A 23,058-nucleotide genomic window follows, 5' to 3' on the forward strand; every position below is an offset into this window, starting at 1 on the left:
AGAGCAGTTGATTATGAAATCCACCACACAGGGAAGAGAAAAGAGACAAAGAGTGTACCATCTGAACCTACTGAAGGCTTGGAAGGATCAAGAGGGCCTCCTCATAATTCTTTTTCCACCAGAACCTGAGCTCAACCCACAAGCACCCTTAATCCATGATTCTGGCCTGAACAGAAACAGCAAATACAACGACCTCCCCTTGGTGTTCTTAGCATTGCCAGAACAAACCCACCTAGCCTACAATCAAGTGGATACCAACCTGGGGGAAAAGGTTCCTGAGAATCTACAACCTATTCGGCAGAAGTTGTGGGAAATGGTCCGCCAGAAACTTTTGGCTGTGTTGGACCTCAGAGTCATTAGGGAATCCCCTAGTGCAGCCTTTCTGAAACCTGGGGTCTGAACTGCAAAGGGTGTTGCAAGCCTAGTGTAGGGAGTTTGCAAGAAGAGTCACCACGGGTCTGGGTTTTTCCAGACATGACCTCTTTTTTGTTCCTCCAATCTCCCTTCAGGCAGATTTTGGAAATATGAAAAAATGTCTGATTTTTCCTTGCCTTCCAAGCTGGGCAGCAGGAGAGTGGCGGCTGCTGGCCGGGTGCCCCGCTTGGACGGCAGTCTGACCACCAGCAGCAGTGTAGAAGGAAGGGTGGCATTGTATGGTATTGCCACCCTTTCTTCTATGCCAGTGCTGGTGATAGCTTTACCTTCCAAGCTGGGTGGCCGGAGAGCAGCAGTCCCTGGCAGATCACCGAGCTCAGAAGTCAGCATGACCACTAGCAACAGCGCAGAAGGAGGGGAGGCATGGTATGGTATTGCCACTCTTCCTTCTGCGTCACTGCTGGAGGAGGTACTACCTTCCAAGCTGGGCAACAGAGAGCAGCTGTCGCTCTCCAGTGGCCCATCTGTGAAGGCAAGGAAAAATCATGGATCGACAAAAGTTTTACTGACAAAAAGAGCTACCGCCGCTTGTTGGGGCTAGTTTTATTTTGCTGGCAGGAGAGCTCTCTCGTGCAGGCAAAGAACACACAGGAACATCTACCTGTGCCACTGTAAGGTATGCAGTGTAGACATAGCCTTAGTGGACTGCATTTGATAAAGGGATGCCCGCAGACTTCTTTCCAAAAGCCCTGTTCAACGTGTGAATGCTTCACTGTCTGTTTATTCTCTTTGAGTTTGAATGAAGGTAAAATTACTGTTAAAATCAGTTTAAATCAGCCTTTGTCATAACAAATAGAGATACAGAAATGCCCAATTATCTGTGAAAATAAACTGTCTTTGGATAATAGCAAATGCCCCCTTAACATGGGATTGAGAATCTATCTTCTGAGCATAAACTCTGTGTGTGTGCTTTTTTAATGTATTTGCCCTATGTCTAATGCCTCATGGTCTATCTATACTGCTGTTTATACTTGTGCTGGAGGGTAGAGGGGGCTCTACACGTAAAAGAGGCATGGAGCGTAGAATACTCTTAACCAAGCAAATCTATGTTCAGATCCTCATTAGTCTCCTAAAGCTGGGTGACATTTTTCAGCCAAAACTGTTTTTCAATGAAAAACCTAGATTCTGCAATTCTGAAATGTTTTCTGAATTTGTCAGTTTAGCTGAATTGTTTTGGGTAAAAAGAAACTCTGAATTTAAACATTATGATATTTTAGTTAGCAATTATGTTTTTGTTTCAAAATGTACTTAAATTTTATTTTTTGAATCAAAAATATGTAAAATGGTCAAACTTGAAAGGAAACATTTTGATTTTGTAGTAAGAAGGTTTTTCATTCAACCGGCAGTGAAATTTTTTCAACTCTTCACTATGCCAGAAATTTTGAAAAAAAAAATTGAGTTTGAAAATTACAGATGCAGACATAAATATACTGACACATGAAGAGAAGGGAGGTAACTCAGTATATTTATGTCTGCATCTGTAATTTTCACTCCACGCATTTGAAGAAGTGGGGTTTTTACCCACGAAAGCTTATGCTCAAATAAATCTGTTAGTCTTTAAGGTGCCACCAGACTCCTTGTTGTGTTTGTGTACATAGATGCCCATTCATTTAAATTAAGTAGCTTGTTGCTTTTCTTTAAATAGTTTTGCCACTGAAGTGTGTGGCTTGGTTTTGGCTTGGTGATTGGCAGTGGGCGGTGCCTCCAAAATGGGGTTGGCTCGGTTTGGGCTTGCTGTGGAAAGGCAAAAAGAAAAGGAGTACTTGTGGCACCTTAGAGACTAACAAATTTATTTGAGCATAAGCTTTCGTGAGCTACAGCTCACTTCATTGGATGCATTCAGTGGAAAATACAGTGGGGAGATTTATATACACAGAGAACATGAAACAATGGGTGTTACCATACACACTGTACCAAGAGGGATCAAGTAAGGTGAGCTATTACCAGCAGGAGAGAAAAAAAACCTTTTGTAGTGATAATGAAGGTGGGCCATTTCCAGCAGTTGACAAGAACATGCGAGGAACAGTGTGTGTGTGTGTGTGTGTGTGGGGGGGGGGGACGGAATAAACATGGGAAAATAGTTTTACTTTGTGTAATGCCCCATCCACTCCCAGTCTTTATTCAAGCCTAAGTTAATTGTATCCAGTTTGCAAATTAATTCCACTTCAGCAGTCTCTCGTTGGAGTCTGTTTTTGAAGTTTTGTTGTTGAAGAATTGCAACTTTTAGGTCTGTAATCGAGTGACCAGAGAGATTGAAGTGTTCTCCGACTGGTTTTTGAATGTTATAATTCCTGACGTCTGATTTGTGTCCATTTATTCTTTTACATAGAGACTGTCCAGTTTGGCCAATGTAAATGGCAGAGGGTCATTGCTGGCTCACGATGGCATATATCACATTGGTAGATGTGCAGGTGAACAAGCCTCTGATAGTGTGGCTGATGTAATTATGCCCTATGATGATGTCCCCTGAATAGATACGTGGACACCGTTGACAATGGGCTTTGTTGCAAGGTTAGGTTCCTGGGTTAGTGTTTTTGTTGTGTGGTGTGTGGTTGCTGGTGAGTATTTGCTTCAGGTTGCGGGGGCTGTCTGTAAGCAAGGACTGGCCTGTCTCCCAAGATCTGTGAGAGTGATGGGTCGTCCTTCAGGATACGTTGTAGATCCTTGATGATACGCTGGAGAGGTTTTAGTTGGGGACTGAAGGTGACAGCTAGTGGCGTTCTGTTATTTTCTTTGTTGGGCCTGTCCTGTAGTAGGTAACTTCTGGGTACTCTTCTGACTCTGTCAATCTGTTTCTTTACTTCAGCAGGTGGGTATTGTAGTTGTAAGAACACTTGATAGAAATCTTGTAGGTGTTTGTCTCTGTCTGAGGGGTTGGAGCAAATGCGGTTGTATCGCAGAGCTTGGCTTTAGACAATGGATCGTGTGGTGTGGTCAGGGTGAAAGCTGGAGGCATTTAGGTAGGAATAGCGGTCAGTAGGTTTCCGGCATAGGGTGGTGTTTATGTGACCATCGTTTATTAGCACTGTAGTGTCCAGGAAGTGGATCTCTTGTGTGGACTGGACCAGGCTGAGGTTGATGGTGGGATGGAAATTGTTGAAATCACAGTGGAATTCCTCAAGGGCCTCTTTTCCATGGGGCCAGATGATGAAGATGTCATCCATGTAGTGCAACTAGAGTAGGGGCGTTAGGGGACGAGAGCTGAGGAAGCGTTGTTCTAAGTCAGCCATAAAAATGTTGGCATACTGTGGGGCCATGCAGGTACCCATAGGAGTGCCACTGATTTGAAGGTATACATTGTCCCCATATGTGAAATACTTGCGGGTGAGGACAAAGTCACAAAGTTCAGCCACCAGGTTTGCCATGACATTATCAGGGATACTGTTCCTGACGGCTTGTAGTCCACCTTTGTGTGGCAGGTTGGTGTAGAGGGCTTTGCAGCGTTTTTTATCTTGTAGCTCTGGGAGCACCCCAGCCCTCAGCAGCTGTTTAGTTTCAAAGCTCTCTCAAGCAGCCCCCCTGGCCGTGGTACTGCCCATGCGCACTGCGTCAGGCGCCGCGTCTCCCAGGGAGCGAGCCCATTGGCCAGTTCAAGTCCCGCAGCCGGGCCAATCCGGGAGGCGCTACCGTACCGACCGCCTAATTCAAACGGCAGAGCTGGTGGTCGCAGCGGTTCGGTGGCTCCCTCCCTTTATATCGTCCGCGGCTATGAGCGGCCGCCTCCCCCCGCAGCTCCCGGCCACCCGGAGAGCCGAGCCGGCCTACAGAGGTAAGGGCCGCGCTCCCCCCCGTCGGGCCCCTCTCGCGGGGCGCAGCTGAAAGGCGCCCGGCAGGGCCCGTGGAGCCGCCCCTGAGCCGGGCTCGCCCCCCGGTGCTGCGGGCCCAGGGCCCCCCGCCAGGAGGAGGGAGCCCCAGCCCCTCCCTCGCCCCCTGCTCGGGGGCCCCGTCCCGTCCGCAGCTGGCTCCGGCCCTGAAACCTCCCTCCAGCTTCCAGCCGGCGGGACAGCCGGCGTGTCGCCTGCGGGCGAGTCCGGGTCTGAAATCCGCCCAGCTGCCGAGGTCCGACAAGGTGGGTGAGACGCAGTGTCTTTGACTGGCTCACCTGACCCGCCGTGTGTCTCTCATGTCCCGGGGCCACCGAGCCACAGTCCCACGAGATCCCACAACCCAGAGAAACGAGCCACGGGGGAAGGGGCAGGGTCCGTCCCTTGTGGCTGAGAAGGCGGGGGGAGGGGGGTAGCCTCTTCGTTCATTTGAAAACCTCGGGTTAGTTTACACGGAGTCAACTTCTTAACCCTCTTCTCCCGCCCCCCCCCCACCCAAGTGTGAACATGTGACAGTTCCAGGGACAGCACAATCCGACTCGTCTTTCATATACACAACTAACTACCACTACTGTTGTGCCTTAAAGATACCTTGTTAAAGAAACTGATTCTGCAACCCAAAATGGCTAAATTCATCCTAATTCTTCCTCCTTTTTAATCAAAAAAGGGCCTTGAGAAAGTATGCCTTGAAGATGATCTAATTTGGGACACTGTCAGATTTAAAGGGGGGGGGGGAGAGCAAATTCCACAGTAAGGACACTCTGAGATCAGTCTGCAAACTTCAAATCTGGGGACTATACCAGATTATTTCACCTCTCTGGGAGAGGCTTTTTCTTGGGTACCTGGGAGCCCCAGCATAATGAGCTTTATGTAACAAAACCAACAACCTGAATAGCACCTGGAAGTGAAGTGGAATCTAGCGCAGTCTCTGGAGTACAAGTATAATGTGCTCCTGTATAAAATCTTATTAAGTGACTGATCAGCTACAATCATCATCATTAACTGATGTTTCCCTGTCTTCAAGTGTAGCCCCATTTAGAGCACATTGCAGTAATCCAATCTAGAGATGAGGAGAGGCATGTATGATATTGGTTAGATCATTATCTGAAAGGAAAGATCAGAACTTCTTAAGCAAGAAGATATAAAATTGCTCTTGACCAATACTGCTATCTGGTCACCACAGACAGTTTAGATTTTAAGAGAGCCCCAAGATTGGAAACTTGAGTAGCAAAAGAAGGGCCTACTTGGTCAGAAAAGAAAATGTTCTCAACAGGGTAGGTAAAAATGTGACTAAGTTTTATAAAATGCGTGGGGATTTTTAAGTAGAATGTTTTATTTACATGTTGGTAGGGTTTTTTTCCTTCCCACTTTATAGTCTGTAATTGCCAGCGTGGATGATTTTGTATTTGTTTGGTCAATTGTTAATAGAATTTCAGATTTATCTAGACAATTTTCACATTTAAAGTGCTGAAAAAGACAAGTGAGGCCTTACCAACTACTTGACTATAAGAATAAAACAAATTAAAATAAAATTGATAAGCAAATAGCCCATTCTGTAATTACAACCAGTATTGCCTTTTGATATGTTGAGTTTCCACAAGTTGAGACCACTGAAATGCTTTGATTGGGCTATAGTCCTTCTTTTGACAGGCTTACTAGCCTAGTGGATGGAGGGAAGCCATAGACTTGATATATCTTGATTTTTAGTAAGGATTTTGACACTGTCCCACATGACATTCTCATAACCAAACTAAACTAGAAAGTTTTGCTGCTTTAAAATTCACAACACATCTGCGGCCCCCCCCCCCCAGTGTGGATGCAGTTATACCAGTATAAAAGTGGTTATACCAGTATAGCTTTATTCTGGCTTGGGAAAAATAAGCTATACAGTGCAGACTGAGTGGCTGTGTCACCCGTGCCCTGTAACCTGGGGTGCCCTTTACAATACCTTGCTTCTGTAGCCTCCAGCCTGGACTATTGACAAAAAGCATCCAGTATGTAAATCACTTCCAGCCATGTCTGTGTACTCCAGTGAGCCAGCCAGTCATACCTTGGCTCTTACAACCTTGGTTATACTGCAGGGTAACCCGAACATACCCCCAGTCCCAGATTTTCCCCCCAATAGGTCCTGTACTTCCCAGCCCTATCCTGGACAGTACAACTATATTGACCCTTAATGCGTGCATAACTTGTTACCCCAAATGGAGTTACCCAGACACTTCAATTTGAACACACTGGATTAGATAAAGCAATAAAATAAGTTTAATTACAAAGAGATTTTAAGTGAGTACAAATGAAGAATAAAAGTCAGAAATGGTTACAAGAAAAATAAAGATAAAATGGTTACTGGTGCCTAACTTTAACAAACTATTAGCTTCAAAGCAAAGCTTTTCATCACATGCTTTCGGCAGTCTTATTGACCAAACTCTTTTAGGTCAGGACCCCTCCCCCAGAATCCAATGGCTACTTCCTTTGTCTTTTCAGGTGCAGTAAATGTGATAGGCAGGATAGAAAGAGTGGTGCCTTGGGATGTCTGTCCTTTTTTATTGTTTGTTCCCCTCTTGAAAAACATTTCCAACTGAGACTCAGGAGACAGTCTATGTGAGAGGATATTCCCTTCTGTTCCCTCCTCTTCCCCTGCACCTGTTTGAACTTCCTTTGTCTTCCCTTCCTGTTTGATTAATTTAATTTACTGCTTAAATGCAAATGAAGGCAAGCACACATTCTTTTCTTTGCTTAGGATAAACCTGTTTGCCACCTTCTGTTTGGGCAGGGCTGTGGGGTTTGGAATCTGTGTTTTAATAACACCATACAGGGGAATCTTACAACTCAAATGTTGCCAAACATATTTTATCAGGACAATGCTGACCAGCAAATTGAAGTTTTCAAATACATCACTAGGCATACATTTTACTGTACAAACAATATTACAATGGTGTGAACACAGGGTAGGCTGTCACAACTGTGTGTAAGGCACCTTTGTTCCGATGTAATGGAGTCCACACTAGGACTTTTATAAAAACCTTATACCCCTAACTGCCATAATTACACTGGTATAACTTTTCTAGTGCAGACCAATCCTGGGTCTAAAGAAACATCAGCATAGTGTTATCAGCATACTGGTGATAGTGGAATCCCAAATCTTCCTTAATGCCTTTCCTTTCCTCTTTCACAGTATTATTTTCAATAGACTTTAAACACATTGGACAGGAGGTGAGAAGAAAGCAAATAGCAAAGCAGGTGGAGACAGAATGGAATTTTTCTCTGGAGCTTATGCCTTAGAAAAATCTTTACCAGTTCTGTGAAAGGCAGATTTTTAACCTGTCACCTGAAGTTGTAGTGGGGAGCAAGCTGCCTCTAACAGCTGGTGTTAACTAAAGGCTTCCACAGATAGAGGCAACCAAATAAATGTGTATATTATATAGTATAAACATTCTTCCAAAACATGGCACCAAGAGGTGAAATATTAACAATGAATGTTAGGTTGTTAAAACTGTAATCCTAGATTAAAAGTTTAACACATCACACTATTGTCTAGAATTCAGATTTAAAATCTGAACACTGCATCCTTAACTTCTGATACAGGGAACAAAAAAAGGGGCCAGGGTACAAGGTTTGTTCTCCTCACTTTATGGTAGATTTTTGAAACGCCTGAAAAGTTTTAAACAACAAAATATAATAATAATTCTACTTGTTTTTGTTCACTTTTCTCTTACTGAATGACTCTGTCAATAACTGGAGAGCTACTAGTGTTATGACACTAGGAAAAACTGTGGGGGTGAAAACTGATTGAGATAGGAAGGGACTTCTATTGAGACCCTTAATACTGAATTGTGTGTAGAGGGGGGAAACCTGACTGAAGATTCAGCACCCTGTCCCTTCAGTTACGGGGCTGAGAGAATTCTGTCTACATCAGTTGTCCAACTCCTTCAGTAAAAACAGGGAAATTAAGGCTTCACATTCCTGAGTGTCTCATTGAGGTGTAAAAAATGGTTTGGGGGTTTTTTGTGTGTTTTTTGTTTTCTTTTTTTTAAAGAAACCAACCCTTTCAGGCCTTTTTACATGGTAAGACTATATCTAAATAAACATTTCTCCATGCTTGTTCTACTGTTGATTCCACATCTGGGTGGTGATAAAAAAGCACAAATATAAAATGATCTTCTTCAGATGGTTTTTACCAGTATTGTTTGTCTGTAGACTCAGTGCTGGCATAAGCACCTCTGTGCCCTTTATGATAGCACTTCATTGTTGCTGCTGCAAATGGAACTGCGCCAACGCTAGACCTACAGTAGAAGAGGTGAAAAGTCCCTGTAGAGGCAGCCACAGAGAATAAAAGAACACCACTGTGACTTGGGGGTTCTTGCTCAATGGTTAATTTAGCAGAACGCCGACTGTGAGCGACGCTTGAATATGTACGAAGTGTTAAATGAAAATCACGCTAAAATTGCTCAGTGTGTGGATATTAAGATTTTTATATATAGTCAGAATTTTTTCTTCAAATCTCTGGGCCAGAGGCTTTATTTATTAATTTGTGTTTTGAGTCTTGTTTAAAATTGGCCTAAACATATTTCATTTTATTCTTATAAATTTGTTAGAAATGGGTTGAGCTGGAAATAAGGATTTTGTGTATAACTAAAAAATGTTCAGCTTTCTTTTAATCCATTAGAACAAAGAAGACAAAAGGTTGAAGAATACTTGTTGAGAAAAAAGGCCATTTCTGGATTGCTCATACAGGAGAAGCGGACAAACATCAGGTGGAGTCAATACCTTTGTTTAATTAAATCTGTCTACCAGGAAGGGACCAGTTTACCCCTTTACACTCTTGCTGTGGGAAACTGAATTACCAATCAATAGCACTTAACCAAATTTTAAAAAGTTACATTATTTAAATCTCTTTAGTTTTATATCATGGTCCTGGCTAAAAGCCTCTGAGTGTGGGAGGGGCTCAGGGCTGGGGCAGAGGGTTGGGGTGTGGGTCAGGGCTGTGAGGTGGGGCTGGGAATGAGGGTTCAGGGTGTGGGAGGGGGTTCTGAGCTGGGTCAGGGGGTTGAGGTGCAGGAGGGGGTCTGAGCTGGGCATACAGGCTCTGGGTCAGGGCTGGGGATGAGGTGTTTGGGGTGCAGGAAGGGGCTCCGGGTTTGGGGGGGGGGGGCTCAGGGCTGGGGCAGGGGATTAGGGTACGGGCTTACCTCGGGTGGCTCCCAGTCAGCAGCGCAGCGAGGGTGCTAAGGTAGGCTTCCTGCCTGTCCGGGCACCGTGGACTGCGCTGTGCCCCAGAAGTGGCCAGCAGCAGATCCGCCTCCTAGGCAGAGGCGCGTAAGCAGCTCCACCACCCATTGGGAACCAGCCAATGGGAGTGCGGAGCTGGTGCTCAGGGCAGAGGCAGAGCGTGGAGTCCTGTGGTCCCCCTGCCTAGGAGCCAGACCTGCTGCTGCCTGCTTCCGGGGTGCAGCGCTGCGTCCGAACAGGTAGGGACTAGCCTGCCTTAGCCGGGCAGCACTGTCCCCGGGATTTTTAATGGCCTGGTTGGTGGTGCTGACCAGAGCTGCTGTGACCCAGTGCCTTACGTTCCACAACCCAGTACTTGGTTGTGACCTGCAGTTTGAAAACCACTGTTCTAAAGCAAAAATAATAGCTACTAACTCTGTCTCTCTTCTGTGTTGGCAAGAGGAACTGGTATACATGTTTTATGCTTGTGGCATGAAATATTTCTATGCAGTGGTTTTAATTTGTAAATTCAAACTGAAATAGATTTCCTTTTGGGACAAAATTACTATCATGCTATCTTGTGGAAACCGTGAATGTTAGATCTTGGTGGTTTCCTTGTTTAACTTACAGAAATGTTACTATATTATATATTCAAAATATATTTTTAGCTATTCTTAACTCTTTGCTTTTGACTTTTTTTTTAAAAAGCAATAACAGAACTGGGAAAGCAGCTAGTGATAAACCAGAAGACAAAATAAAAGTCTTAAAATCTGCGAAGCAGAAAATGGTAAGTCTGTGTGAGGTCTTTTTTTCTTTTACATAACTGATAGAAACACTGGTAAAACTGCTTGTTTTGAATTTGTCGCTACAAATTCAAATAACCTTTTTTTTGTTTAGCATTAACATAAGTGACTTCCACAACATGAAAACTTGTACGCATGTAGCAGTAAATGATTAACTGGTTAGTGTGAACGAAATCTTAATCTGTGCTCCTGCAGAGCCTTATGAAGTGCAATCTTTATGAATATACTGTGTCCCAATTTTTTTTTCTCCAGTACAGAATAAACCTTCTGAACTGACTACTAAGAGACTGAAGGGACTGATTAATGGAATTATTTTACTGTGACGTCTATAATTCAAACTGGAATAAATTCCATTATAATATCCTGTCTTCACATACTCATATCTTCAGGAAATAATTTTTGACTGACATTTTCCATGCTTAGTCTTTGTATTCTTTTTTTTTTTTTAAGTTTGAGCAAAATCTCTTTAGCTGTTAAGGGAGTGGAAAGTTCTACTGTAAAAGTTCTAATATCACTTTAACAGGATCACAGTAAAAGTCATTGATAAAAAATTAATGTGGCATGGGTATAATTGTGAAGTGTGTGCTTCTCATAGTTATAAAGCACTGCTAAACCTACTGAGGATGTTTGGAAGTAATCTGCTAAAAATCTTAGAGTTTAAAAATGCTCTTTCCCCACTTGTAGATCACTACATATGGCCTTTCCAGATCTGATGCGCACAGAGATTGTTGGTAGGACAACTTGTAAGAGGAGATTGAACAATTTAAATTTAAATTTCCTTTCCAAAAACTGCCTTGTCAGGAAAAGGGGAAAATATCAGAATATACATCCACAATTTCAGGATTTCCAATTTGAAAGGTGTACGCCATCAACCACAGAGTAGAACTAATATAACAAGACAATACAATTAGAAGTAACAGAATGAAATTAAGAAGGAAGGTTGGAACTGAGGGCTAGGTAGGAAGTTGCCCCATGGGGAGAACTTGAGCTGTAGAAAACCACCAAAGGGAAGAGTCGAGGAAACCCTTAGAGTAGATGAAAGGGATCAATATTTCATTGATAAGAGGATGAACAAGATGGGTTTCAGAGAGATCCGCTTCCTGTGCGGAAAGAACACTCTTAACTTGGTTAAGTCCTAAAACTTCCTTTCTAAATCTCATGCAGCATAAAAAGAGCTTTTTAAAAATTAGTGATGCCCTCCACAGCCCATGAGGTTCCAGACAGTTGTGTGAAATCTATAAGGCCTCTTATGATGCTGCATGGGGCTTGCCTTTCTCAAACAAGGCATGCCTTATGGCCCTAAATGTCATGTCCCTCTAATTGGTAAAATGAGATCCTTGAAATAAACGTTTTAAAAGCTAATTTTTTTGTAGTCTCTGCTCTCTCATCTGTGTTTTCTGCAAAAAAAAAAAAATCCTAAAAAAAGACCTAGAAAAAAGTTAGTGTCTCAAAAAGAGAAAAAGGCTAGTGCCCCAGAATGAGAGTTGACTTACATTTTAGAGAGAGCATCTTTACCATCAAACTCATTGGATCTTCCAACTTCATCTTAAACATGCTGATTGCTGCACTAAATCATTTACTGTAGAGCAGGGCTGTCAAACTCATTTGGACGAGAGAGTTGGATTCCATATTTAATAATCTGTGGGCTGGGATATAAATTCAGAACTTCATATTCCCCTCAACCTACAAGGACTCTCCTACTAATGTCAGGAGATGGCTTGCACAAAGACCAAGGGAAGAACACAGTATGTAGTAACTAAACTTTTTATTTATTCAGTACCTTATTGTCACATTCAGTAAGAAACATATACTCCCCTTTAGGCCACAGCTATTTACCCTTGTTTCTCTCCCTCTGTACTTCCCTCCTTGCAGCAACTTCCAATTCCAACTTTTGGAGGCCTTCACTCCCCACCACCTTTTCCATTTCATCTGCTAAAATAGTCAGCAATGAAATAGTTAATGTTGTATTTGATTCTCCAGTAGGATTACTAGGTGATGGGGTGTTTGAACCCGAGTTGCCATTTTGGGCTGTCTACTGCCTCAGGGAAAGGATGTGACATTGGTTTACACTCAGTTCATGTCTTACTCCTGGGGGAATTTTGCGCCACTCCATATACGCATAATTGAGCCCCGCAGATTTCTAATTTTTTGCACAGAAAAAAGCTTCTGCCAGAATGTTGCTGCAGTTCTGCCTTTTTACCACCAGAGGGTGCTGTGGTGACAGAACAAAGCTGCAGTTCTCTGCCAGTGAGGGAAGAGAACTATCTTGCCAGCAGGCCCTGTCAGGAGATGGGGACTAGTGGGGGAGGACAGACTGGGGCAGGGGCTGAATGGGAGTGGAGGCACAGGGCCACAGGGGGGAGGGAGGTGCAGAGACACATAGGGATGGGAGTGACTGGGTGGGGGGGACAGCCACATGAGGATGGGGGGATACAGGGTTGCTGGGTTGGGGCACAGACACATGGGGTGGGGGCACAGGGAGACATAGGGATGGGAGTGGCTGGGTGGGGGCACAGACACATGGTGTTGGGGGTGTAGAGCTACATAGAAATGGGAGTGGCTGGGTGAGGGCACAGAATTACTTTAAACCAGTGGCTCTCCCCCACTAGCCCCCATCACCCCCCCCCCAAAAAAAAAAAACAACAAAAAAAACAAAACCCTGTTCCATACTTTTCCCACCCATACCCAACAACCCTCCAAGTTCACACCCAGGCTCCTTCCTAGCAATTTGCTTCCCTCTTCCTCCCCTTTGAGGGGAGGGTTAGCTCAGTGGTTTGAGCATTGGCCTGCTAAACCCAGGGTTGTGAGTTCAATCCTTGAGGGGGCCATTTAGGGATCTGGGGCAAAAATTGGGGACTGGTCCTGCTTTGAGCAGGGGGTTGGACTAGATGAGGTCCCTTCCAACCCTGATATTCTATGATTTGAGATGTATTCCACTTTAAATATCCTCAATGTTTAAAAAAAATTTCCCTGGCTGGGATGATTTAACTGGGAATTGGTCCTGCTTTGAGCAGGGGGTTGGACTAGATGACCTTCTGGGGTCCCTTCCAACCCTGATATTCTATGATTCTATGATTCCTCAGCTCCTCCATTACCCAACTCCTCCAAGCCTTTACACTGCTTCTGAGGGGTGTAGGAAATACGGTTCTGTATTGTAGTTTAAATGAATTATTACCAAGAGTTCTGTAAAATGTCTAGTAAGGAATCTACTTGTCAAAAAAATTTCCTGAATCATTTTTGTTGTCTGTTTTGTTTGACATACTTGTTGACAGGTATTTTGAAATAATTGACCAAAACCAATTGAAACTGGTGTGATTATATTGTGGTGTTTTCACAAATAAAATGTACAGAATTTTAAAATATTCGCTGCAAAATTTCTAATTTTCTGGCACAGAATTCCAGCAGGAGTAACATTGTCTGGAAGGCAATCTCTACAGTCGTATGGGCTAAAAACATTTTTTAAGAATCAAAACTTAGATTCTGCACAGTCTGAATCTGACCTGCAGGCTGTATGTTTGACAGAATTACTTTAAACCAGTGGCTCTCAACCTTTCCAGACTACCGTACCCCTTTCAGGAGTCTGATTTGTCTTGTGTACCCTGCGTTTCACCTCACTTAAAAATTACCGTTACAAAATCAGACCTAAAAATACAATGTGTCCCACACATGATTACTGAAAAATTGCTTGCTTTCTCATTTTTACCATATAATTATAAAACAATTGGAATATAAATATTGTACTTATGTTTCAGTGTACAATATATAGAGCAATATAAACAAATCATTGTCTGTATGAAATTTTAGTTTGTACTGGATTCGTTAGTGCTTTTTATGTAGTCCATTGTAAAAATAGGCATATATCTAGATGAGTTGATGTAGCCCCTGGAAGAACTCTTTGTACGCCCAGGGGTACACGTGCCCCTGTGTGATGGGATCCTCAGCACAACTGCATGTGGAGCTCTGCACCCAGCTAGATTCATGAGTGGCTCTGGGAACATTCATGCAATCACAGAGTAAGGCACCAGCCAAATCCCCCCCCCCCCCCCCCCCCCCAGTCTTGTACCTCAGGAATATACCCTCTTGCTCTGCTCAAGACAAGCAATGCAAGTTTATTAATTGGTTCACCACTTCATCAATGGAAAGTTGATATACGCCAGCCTTTGTGAACCTGAGCAGATTTACCACACGCTTTAGGCAAACTCACTGGTAAAGGTAAACAGAAAAACAAGTTTGACTAAAAAAGATAGATTTTTAAGTGATTATAAGTAATAGGCAAAAAGTCAGTTAGTTACCAAAATAAAATAAGCATGCAGTCTAAACTCTCAATCCTATTAGACTGGACAACATTCTGGGTTAAGCAGTTTTTCTCCCCCTACTGGATATTGTAGTTCATAGTACACAGGTTTCACTCTTGAAACCTCGGCCGGTGTCCTTGTTGCTTGCACCATATATGGGGGGAGGAGAAAAAGCCAAGCATGGGGCCAGTATGTTCTGCTTTATACCCCTAGTCCATGTGCTTGGAGAACACAAGTCCAGGCATGTCTGGTGGGTATTGCTGAGTCACCAGGCAAGGTTGAGCAATTCCCTGGGTGTGGCCTTGTGCAAGTAAGTCATTGCATGGTAGCTCCCTTGCTGGACAATGGCAGCTGATAGTTGTTGGACACCCGCCTGGGCATTGGTTAGCTCCCTTGTCTTTGTCTCTAGGGTTCTAATATCTGGACAATTCCCCAACTCAGAATGTTTTAGTGACAACCATACAACACAATCTCATAACTTCATATACACTAATGATATACATATTTAGATAGAACCATGACTTTCAGCAGATCACAGGGGGTGAGGGATAGCTCAGTGGTTTGAGCATTGGACTGCTAAACCCAGGGCTGTGAGTTCAATCCTTGATGGGGGCCATTTAGGGATCTGGCCCAAAAATTGGGGATTGGTCTTGCTTTTAGTAGGGGGTTGGACTAGATGATCTCCTGAGGTCCCTTCCAACCCTGATATTCTCTGACAACCTTTCCACTGATGCCTCACATAGCATGCTTTATATAAAATATCACAATTTATATATAAATGATGAATATGGGGGTTACAGTGCACTCCCCCCTGCCCTAGATTCTAGAGACAGTGGCCTCTTATCCTTATTTAATGCTTGGGTGAGGATTTTGCAGTGGCAAGCAGAAATAACAGTTCACATTCCCCTTGTTTGACTCCCTTGTAGATGTGATGCATCCCCATTTTCTTCAAGGCCAACTTTCCGTATTAATTTTCTCAAGTCTTGTAAGCCTACAACTGTTTGGAAGGCTTCTGCATTTCATTTCAGCAACTTATATTATGCTATACATTTTTAATATCTTCATGTTACTTCTAATTTCAGGAAGATAAAGAAAATGCTAATAGACCTCCAGGGACTCAACCAAGCAACGCTCTGAAAAAAAGCACAGCTTCTTCAAAGGATGAAACCTTGAAAACTACCACCATATTGACAGACTCAACTGTAGGAACAAATTGCAGTCCTGAAGATTTTTGTTCAGCTATTAATGCTTCCAAAAATGAACTTACTTACCGTGTGTCATTTAGTCAGTCCTTCCTGCACAAAAGAAACATTAAAGAGAAGCAACTGATTGCAGACAATCAGAACTCTGATGCCAGCCTGCCAAAGAAACATGTGCCTGGCTCATATTGCGGCAAGGTTATCCCATCGAAGATAAACTCCTTTCGAAAAACACTAGAAAATGAGGATGCAAAGAGTTCTTTAGCAAACCAGAAACCTATAACTCCTGCCACCAAACCAGCAGTGAGACCATCATCCACCTGCAGCAACAATGCAGTCATAAATAACATTAAAGCCACAAATTTGGCTAGTGCTACTAAACCTATACATGCCCCGCCCTTCCAGAAGAGACCACCTGTGAGGGCTTCTCATAGTACCCACTCAAAGTCCATCCAGAACAAGGAGAAACAAATCACAAGAGTGTCTGTAAATCATATGACTGTCCAAAGAAAGCCTGATAGAAGTGGGCCACCATCATTAAAGACAGCTCTTCACAATGCTAAGCCCCCTTCTGTACCTACGGCAAAGAGAACTGAGGTTCCACTCAGAGATGTCAGATTAGGAACTTCAGCAAAGTCTGTTTCTGTAACCTGTGGGACCAAGGCCACCCAGGATTCAAAAGCTGGGAACAGAAAATATGTTCTGCCAAAAGAGACAACGGAAGAGAGAAGGTAACTGGATTAATCAAATTATGGGTGGGTGGTGTGTTAAAAGATTATTTTCCCCTCCAGCCCCCCTCATTAAGCAGCTCTCAGTAGACTTGTTTCAACTGTGAGTGGATATGCTCATATTGCTTTTAGGTCCACTAGTAAGTTTATATATGGAAATTCTTGCGCTCAGAACTGCAAACTACCTTTTATGGTTGAAAGCCATCAGACTCTGAAGAAACCAAGATTTAAGACTGAGTAGAACTCCAATATTAATTGCAGCAGCATTTTAGGCTCTCAACTTGTCCTGCTTCCTTGTAGTTTTTGCAGTATCAGAGAAACACGTCTCCAGTGTCTCAGGCCTTCTTGTGTTGGCCTTGGCAAATCTGCCACTGGTGTACATGTAATCAAACCACAGACACCCAACAACTTACAAAAAATAGCTTCGTGCATGATGTACGTAGAAATGAGTGTAGTATTTATTAGAAACTGTGTGTAATGGGGGGGAGAGAACTAGATTGCTTCATTCATGAATAGAATAGTGTTTTCCAGCTCTAGATCAGAGATCTGAATCCAATCTAGATAATTAGTGACAGTTGTTACCAACTAATGGCTGTCGGGTGTCTTGTATGAAATGAATTGGCATTCTTGATGCAGTCATCCCAGTAGGTATCTATAATTTAGCAATAATTGGCAGTTTCAGCATGAAGCCAAAGGATTCAAATGGGGCTAGAGTCTGACCTATACTCTTAAGAAATGGCCCTTTTGAAATAGGACTCAGGCCTGCTATGGTGGGGAACTTGGACTACCACACCATATGTTCTGCCTGTTCTGTGGATAGAGGGATTCTGTCTTTAGGACTCAGTCTAGTGCTTCTCATAAGTATAAACTCAGTTCAAATTTTTGTTCTCTAGACTTAAGGGGCCATCCAAGTAGCTTAGAAGCAGTTCTCTGCACTATGTAGGAAAAGCAGGGTTGATGGTGGGTTTTTGTTAGTTTTTTTTTTGTACCCTCAATTTTTTGCTGCTGTTAGATAAGAGAAGATAGAAGTGTCTCAACTTGCTGATCATAAACATCTCTAGCAGATAGAAGTAGCGGCATCAAGGGTTTCAAAGGCTCCTATGAAGGCATAGGTAATAGATGCATGGCTTGATGTTTAGAGAGAGGTGATAATTAAGAATTCTTTAAGAATTTTCCTCATCTACCCTCAAAATATGTTTTTATGTGACTTATGTTGACTGGCCCTAATCTTAATCCTTGTGTATATATGGTGAAAAATAAGCTATTCTACAACAGATGCTAATATACTGATTTACTTAAATGCAGAATTCGTCTGGCTGAATGGAAGGTAACCAAAGGAAAAGTGATAAAGAGGCCACCATCTACTGTGCTTCAAGTAGCCCAGCCTGAGACACAGGCATCACAAGAAACTCCAAAAGAACCAGTTGAGTCTTTCTGGGCTACCATAGTAGAAGAGGATGAACAAGGATTATTCAGTGAAAATGTCAACAAAACTCTTGCAGAATGTCTGCATTTAACAGAACAGGTATTCATTTTGTTGTATACTAACATCATGATCCTGTATGCCCTTAGTGTGTGGAACTCCCATTGATCTCAATAGTAATTTCATATTCTGAGGGCTTGTGTGATTCAGCCCCAAGTACCAACCACCTGATTTAGGAAGCAAGATGCACACTAGAGTTGACTTTTATGTGGTGCTCAGTATCAAAGGAAAGGTAGTAATTCCATAGTCCACTTGCTGCTGCTTTAATTTATTGAACTTTTTTACAAAAGTTACCTTTAAAAAGTGACACTTCTAGAACTTGGAGAAGAGAAATTATCTCCTATTTCCTAACACTCTGTACAGACAAAAGTTTCATTTTGAAGACTAGGTGAATGAATAGCACATCCTGATGAGATAGTGATTGTAGCACATTCAACAATAGTTCGCACTAAATATTTTTCATAACTACCAATTTAATCAGGGTCACTAGAAAAAAGAGAAGCAAATACAAGTTTTCAGTAACAATTGTATAGTCACTACCTTGGAATATGTTTATTAGGATTGAGTCTTCCTGTCATTTTATGTAAATATTTAGGGTTTTCCTGGGGATGAAGTACATGCAATGCTGGAAAAACTGATTCAGAGTGTTCCAGATGCAAAAAAACTTGCAAAATACTGGGTGTGTCGCATGCGTCTTGAACAGCTGGGCCCAATTGAAAAGATCATTGCTGTTTACGAGGAGGCTATTCTGGCAGGAGCACAGGTGAGAAGTGGAATCTTGGGCCTTTTCCAGTGAAAAGGCGTGATGGATGTAAAAACTGGTGCATACAGAAGAACTTCTATATCAGGGGTCAATGGGCTGACCACAGGCCAAATCCAGACCACCAGGCGCTTTTGAATGGACCCTGAAATCTTTTTATTATCAATATTGTTTATAAAAATAATTTTCTCTGGAGTTTGGTCCTTGACTATACCTTGACCAAGAAATTTGGACCTTGACAAAAAATAGACTATCCCTGTTCTATATATTAACACTGGCTGCTTCTAGTAAAAGGGGTGGCTCACTTATATTGAATTAGTTAATTAAACATACAAGCTGTATAAGCTTCATAAGCTTGTTGCAATTGTGAATCTCTTTACATTTATGCTGCAACTTCAGTAAACAGCAACTATTACTTTCAAGGGGAGAGAAATGAGCATCAACAATTACTTCTAGAAAAAATAATGAAAAACTATAACTTCTAATGTATGCAATATTGTTGTAGCTGTGTTGATCCCAGGATATTAGAGACACAAGGTGGGTGAAGTAATAACTTCTTATTGGACCAACTTCTGTAGGTGAGAAAGACAAGCTTTGAAGCTACACAGAGGTCTTCTTCAGGGTTGGGAAAGGTACTTAGAGTTGCAGCTAAATACAAGATCAAACAGAATGTGCTAACTACTTACGATTCTCAACCCCTTGGACCAGTGGTCCCCAAAATTTTGAGGGTTGCGTCCCCATGCTTCCTCCTGGAGTGTGGAGGGTGGGTGGGGTTGGGGATGTCATGGACAGGGTAAGGGGGCCGAAGCTGGGGGTGCAGGGGTGGGTCTGGAGTCTGAGCCACGGCTAGGGGCTAAGGTTGGGGGTGATGGCAGGAGCAAAGTCGCAACCAGGCCGCAGTGAGGGTTGGCAGTGGAGCTCTGCTGAGGCTGGGGATGGGGCCAAGCACGAGGGTGGGAGCTGAGGCTGTGGCTGGCGAGGGTGGGAGGGTGGGAGGGTGGTCCCTCCCTGTCCCCTGTGGGGGCTGGCCCAGACTCACCGTGCCGCCCGGAAGGCCTGTGGTGGGGGTGCGCCCCACTTTGGGGACCTCTGCCTTTGACGTAGGCCGCAAAAGATTTAGACTGAAAACTGACTCAACAGAATTCAACTATATATACAGACAATAGATTTCCAAAGAGGTCTGCACCCCCATTCAAAAATTTTTAGGGGTTTGCAAATGAAAAAAGGTTGAGAACCACTGTTCGAAGGGATCATTTAATGTGAAATGTCCTGCTAAGGCCCCTGTAGCCCTCTGACAAAGAAGGGGGAGTTAGTGGGTTCTAAAGATGAGCCTGGGAGCTTAAATTCATAACTTTGCTAGACACTAAAAATAATGGTCTTAATAAAGACACTGGATTTATGGCTCATTACAACAATCTGTAACCCACTAACCCTCCCTTTTTGTCATATGACTACAGGAGTGTTTACGGGCCACTTCACCTTGAATAATTCCTTAGAACAGTGGTTTTCAGACTTTTTTTTTTTTTTCCTGGTGACCCAGTTGAAGAAAATTGATGCCCATGACCTAGCGGAGCTGGGGATGAGGGGTTTGTGGTGTAGGAGGGGCTCAGGGTTGGGGTGCAGGAGTGGGTCACGGCCCTGGGGTGGGGCCAGGGATGAGGGGTTTGGGGTACAGGAGGGGGCTAAGGGTTTGGAGGTGGGACGCGGGCTTACCTCCGGTGACTCCCGATCAGCAGTGCAGCTGGGTGCAGAAGCAGGCTTCCCGCCTGTCCTGGCACCATGGCCAACGCTGTGCCCCAGAAGTGGCCAGCAGTAGGTGCAGCTCCGCATGGCTTTTGCCTGTGGGGGGCGCTGCCCTCCCCCCCAAGCTCCCATTGGCAGGGAACCGGTGCTCAGAGTGGGGACAGTGCATAGAGGCCCTTGGGGGGGGGGTGCCGCCTACGAGCTGGACCTGCTGCTGGCCACTTAACGGGGCACAGTGCGGTGTCAGAACATGTAGGGACTAGCCTGCCTTAGATGGGCAGCACCACCGACGGGACATTTAACGGCCCCGTCAGTGGTGCTGACCAGAGCTGCCATGACCCAGTCCCTTCCATTCTATGACCCAGTTCTGGGTTGCAACCCACAGTTTGAAAACCACTGCCTTAAAATATCTATCAGATTGTTCTTGTATTTAGCTGTGACACTTTCCCAGACCTGAAGAGCACTGTGTAGCTCAAGCTTCTCTCTCTCACCAACAGAAGTTGATCCAATAACAATTTTACCTCAGCCACCTTGTCTCTAACTTCTAATATTACTTTTACTTTTATTTATAGGATTTGCTAACATTAAGGTTGCAAAAGAAACCCGACTTGTATGCAAAAATTCAGGTTCTAGCAGGAACAGTAATGCTACCACATTGTACAGGATGAATCCTGTGCAGTGTGGCAAAGTTGATGTTGCAGTCTTTGCTTGCACACTTTGACTCATGTTCAAACTCCATTAACATATGGATTTATAATTAGGCTTAGCAGAATGTTTTTTATGTTTAAGCATTTTTTTTCAGTTTTTTATCACTTACATTTTCAGTAGTTGGTTTTGTTTTGGGTTTAAATTTTCCATTTGCGGGAAATTGGGGGGAAAATTATTTAATGACAGTGGATGCTGTGATTCAAAAAGTTAAAGCTTTGTAATTGTTAAAAATATAAATTGTAAACATCACATATCAAAATATATACAGCAAATATCCTTAGTTTGATTTAAGTTCTCAACCAGCATGTTTCTGACTTTGCCTGTCTGTAAATTTTGGTTGTGATTGATGGAAATATTTTTCATCATTGTGTGTGTGCGTGCATGCATGCATGTTTGTTGAAATCAACATTTACCAATAAAAATCTAATTGTTCTAAGCCTGTTTATAATACAGTTAACCAACTGTAATGTTCATAATATAACTTAAGGTGATGCAGTCTGCATCACCTTAGTTATTCTAGAGTTTAATGTGGAAATTAAAAATAAGTAGGGACTATAAAATCAGTCTCTCAGAGCTGACTTTATGGGCCATTAATGGAAACAACTTTTCTTCCAGCCTAAGGATGAGTTACGACACACAGTAGCAGACATTATGAAGAATACTGATAATCTTCCAAAGTCAGTTGTTGGTAAGATTGAATACTCTATTTCTTTGTTAATTTAAGGTTATCTGACACTGTGAATAAAATGTGTTAAACTTTTTAAAAAACAGCGTGCACCCTATCTCATTCAGTCGTGTGGTGTGGAAGCTGATCTGTTTAGTGTCTAAACTTCAAATTGTCTGAAATATAATGCAGAGTTTGATTAAAACTTACTGATTCCTCCTCAGCTTCTAGCATGTTGCCAATAGTGACAAGTGACACTGGCAGACAGGGGTCAGCCTGAGGTTCAAATGTTTCAAAAAGGTCAGGGGCTAAAATCAGTAACTGTAGCAGATTGTCTTGAGTGGCACAAAGGTATCAGCAACTACCTGCAAATTCCTGCTGAGGAATCATCCAGTATGGTGAATTAAAGGTGCCTAGTGTGGTGGTTTTTTCCTCAAAAAGTACTATACACCTGCCACCTGAAAATCAGGTTGCTTTCAGGTAGGTCAAGTTGACGGTTCCAAATCATTATTTGCCTTTGGAAATTTAGGCCATTGTGGTTTGTGGTGATTCACCTTGCTTGTGGGGAAAATGTGGTTTTAGCAACCTAGGTAAAACTAAGGCCTATGAAATGCTATTGTGCAATAGATTGTTGTAAAAATGGTTTGTGCAGAAGCTGTAGAATTTCAAAGATACCCGTTACTGGCTACTGAAGAACATGGTGAAACCACTGACTTTTATATCTTGTTTTACACTCTGCTGCTAGTTACTAGATCCTTAATTGCAACTAATCATGACTGTGTTCCTATTTCTAACTTTGTAACTTTCAGAGGAATGTGTGAAGGAAGAGGTTATCAACAAAGAAGCTAACTCTTCAGTAGAGAATGTAGAGGAAGTCTTCAAAGAGCTCAACTTGGATGATGAAGAGAAGGCAGAGATTAGCAATGAAGTCATCAAGAAAGAGGAAACAGATTCATCCTTGAAGCCAAGACAAGAGACCTTACCTAAAGAAAGTAAAAAGCATAGAACAAAGTACAAAGAACAAAGTAAGAAGTCTGCAAACTACAAAACTGAAGATACAATAAAAGATGCAAACTTAGAATTTAAGACGCCTGAAAAAGAAAAGGAGGGGTCTTATTTAATTAAATACAATTTGTCAACCACTCCATACTTAGAAAGGTAAGATCACTTATGGTAATCTTAAAGTTCCTGCTCTTCCACAGTGTCTG

At 42.9% G+C, this 23,058-nt stretch overlaps 1 protein-coding gene across 5 annotated transcripts in view; it reads left to right on the forward strand.

Annotated features, from left to right (window-relative positions):
- CKAP2 (cytoskeleton associated protein 2) overlaps window positions 1-23,058 on the forward strand; it is a 42,393-nt gene that overhangs the window by 17,568 nt on the left and 1,767 nt on the right. For 3 of the 5 annotated variants that reach the window (XM_078852792.1, XM_078852794.1, XM_078852791.1), the window contains 7 exons: window positions 8,926-9,013; window positions 10,176-10,254; window positions 15,648-16,495; window positions 17,798-18,017; window positions 18,571-18,738; window positions 21,802-21,874; window positions 22,660-23,008. In XM_078852792.1, the coding sequence (XP_078708918.1) occupies window positions 8,926-9,013; window positions 10,176-10,254; window positions 15,648-16,495; window positions 17,798-18,017; window positions 18,571-18,738; window positions 21,802-21,874; window positions 22,660-23,008 (1,825 nt within the window). Of the gene's footprint in view, window positions 1-3,791; window positions 4,205-8,925; window positions 9,014-10,175; window positions 10,255-15,647; window positions 16,496-17,797; window positions 18,018-18,570; window positions 18,739-21,801; window positions 21,875-22,659; window positions 23,009-23,058 lie in introns of those variants that run through there. The other 2 variants (XM_073342866.2, XM_073342859.2) reach the window with 2 other exon arrangements.

Source organism: Lepidochelys kempii, chromosome 1 (assembly GCF_965140285.1).
Source record: "Lepidochelys kempii isolate rLepKem1 chromosome 1, rLepKem1.hap1, whole genome shotgun sequence".
NCBI lineage: Eukaryota > Metazoa > Chordata > Testudines > Cheloniidae > Lepidochelys > Lepidochelys kempii.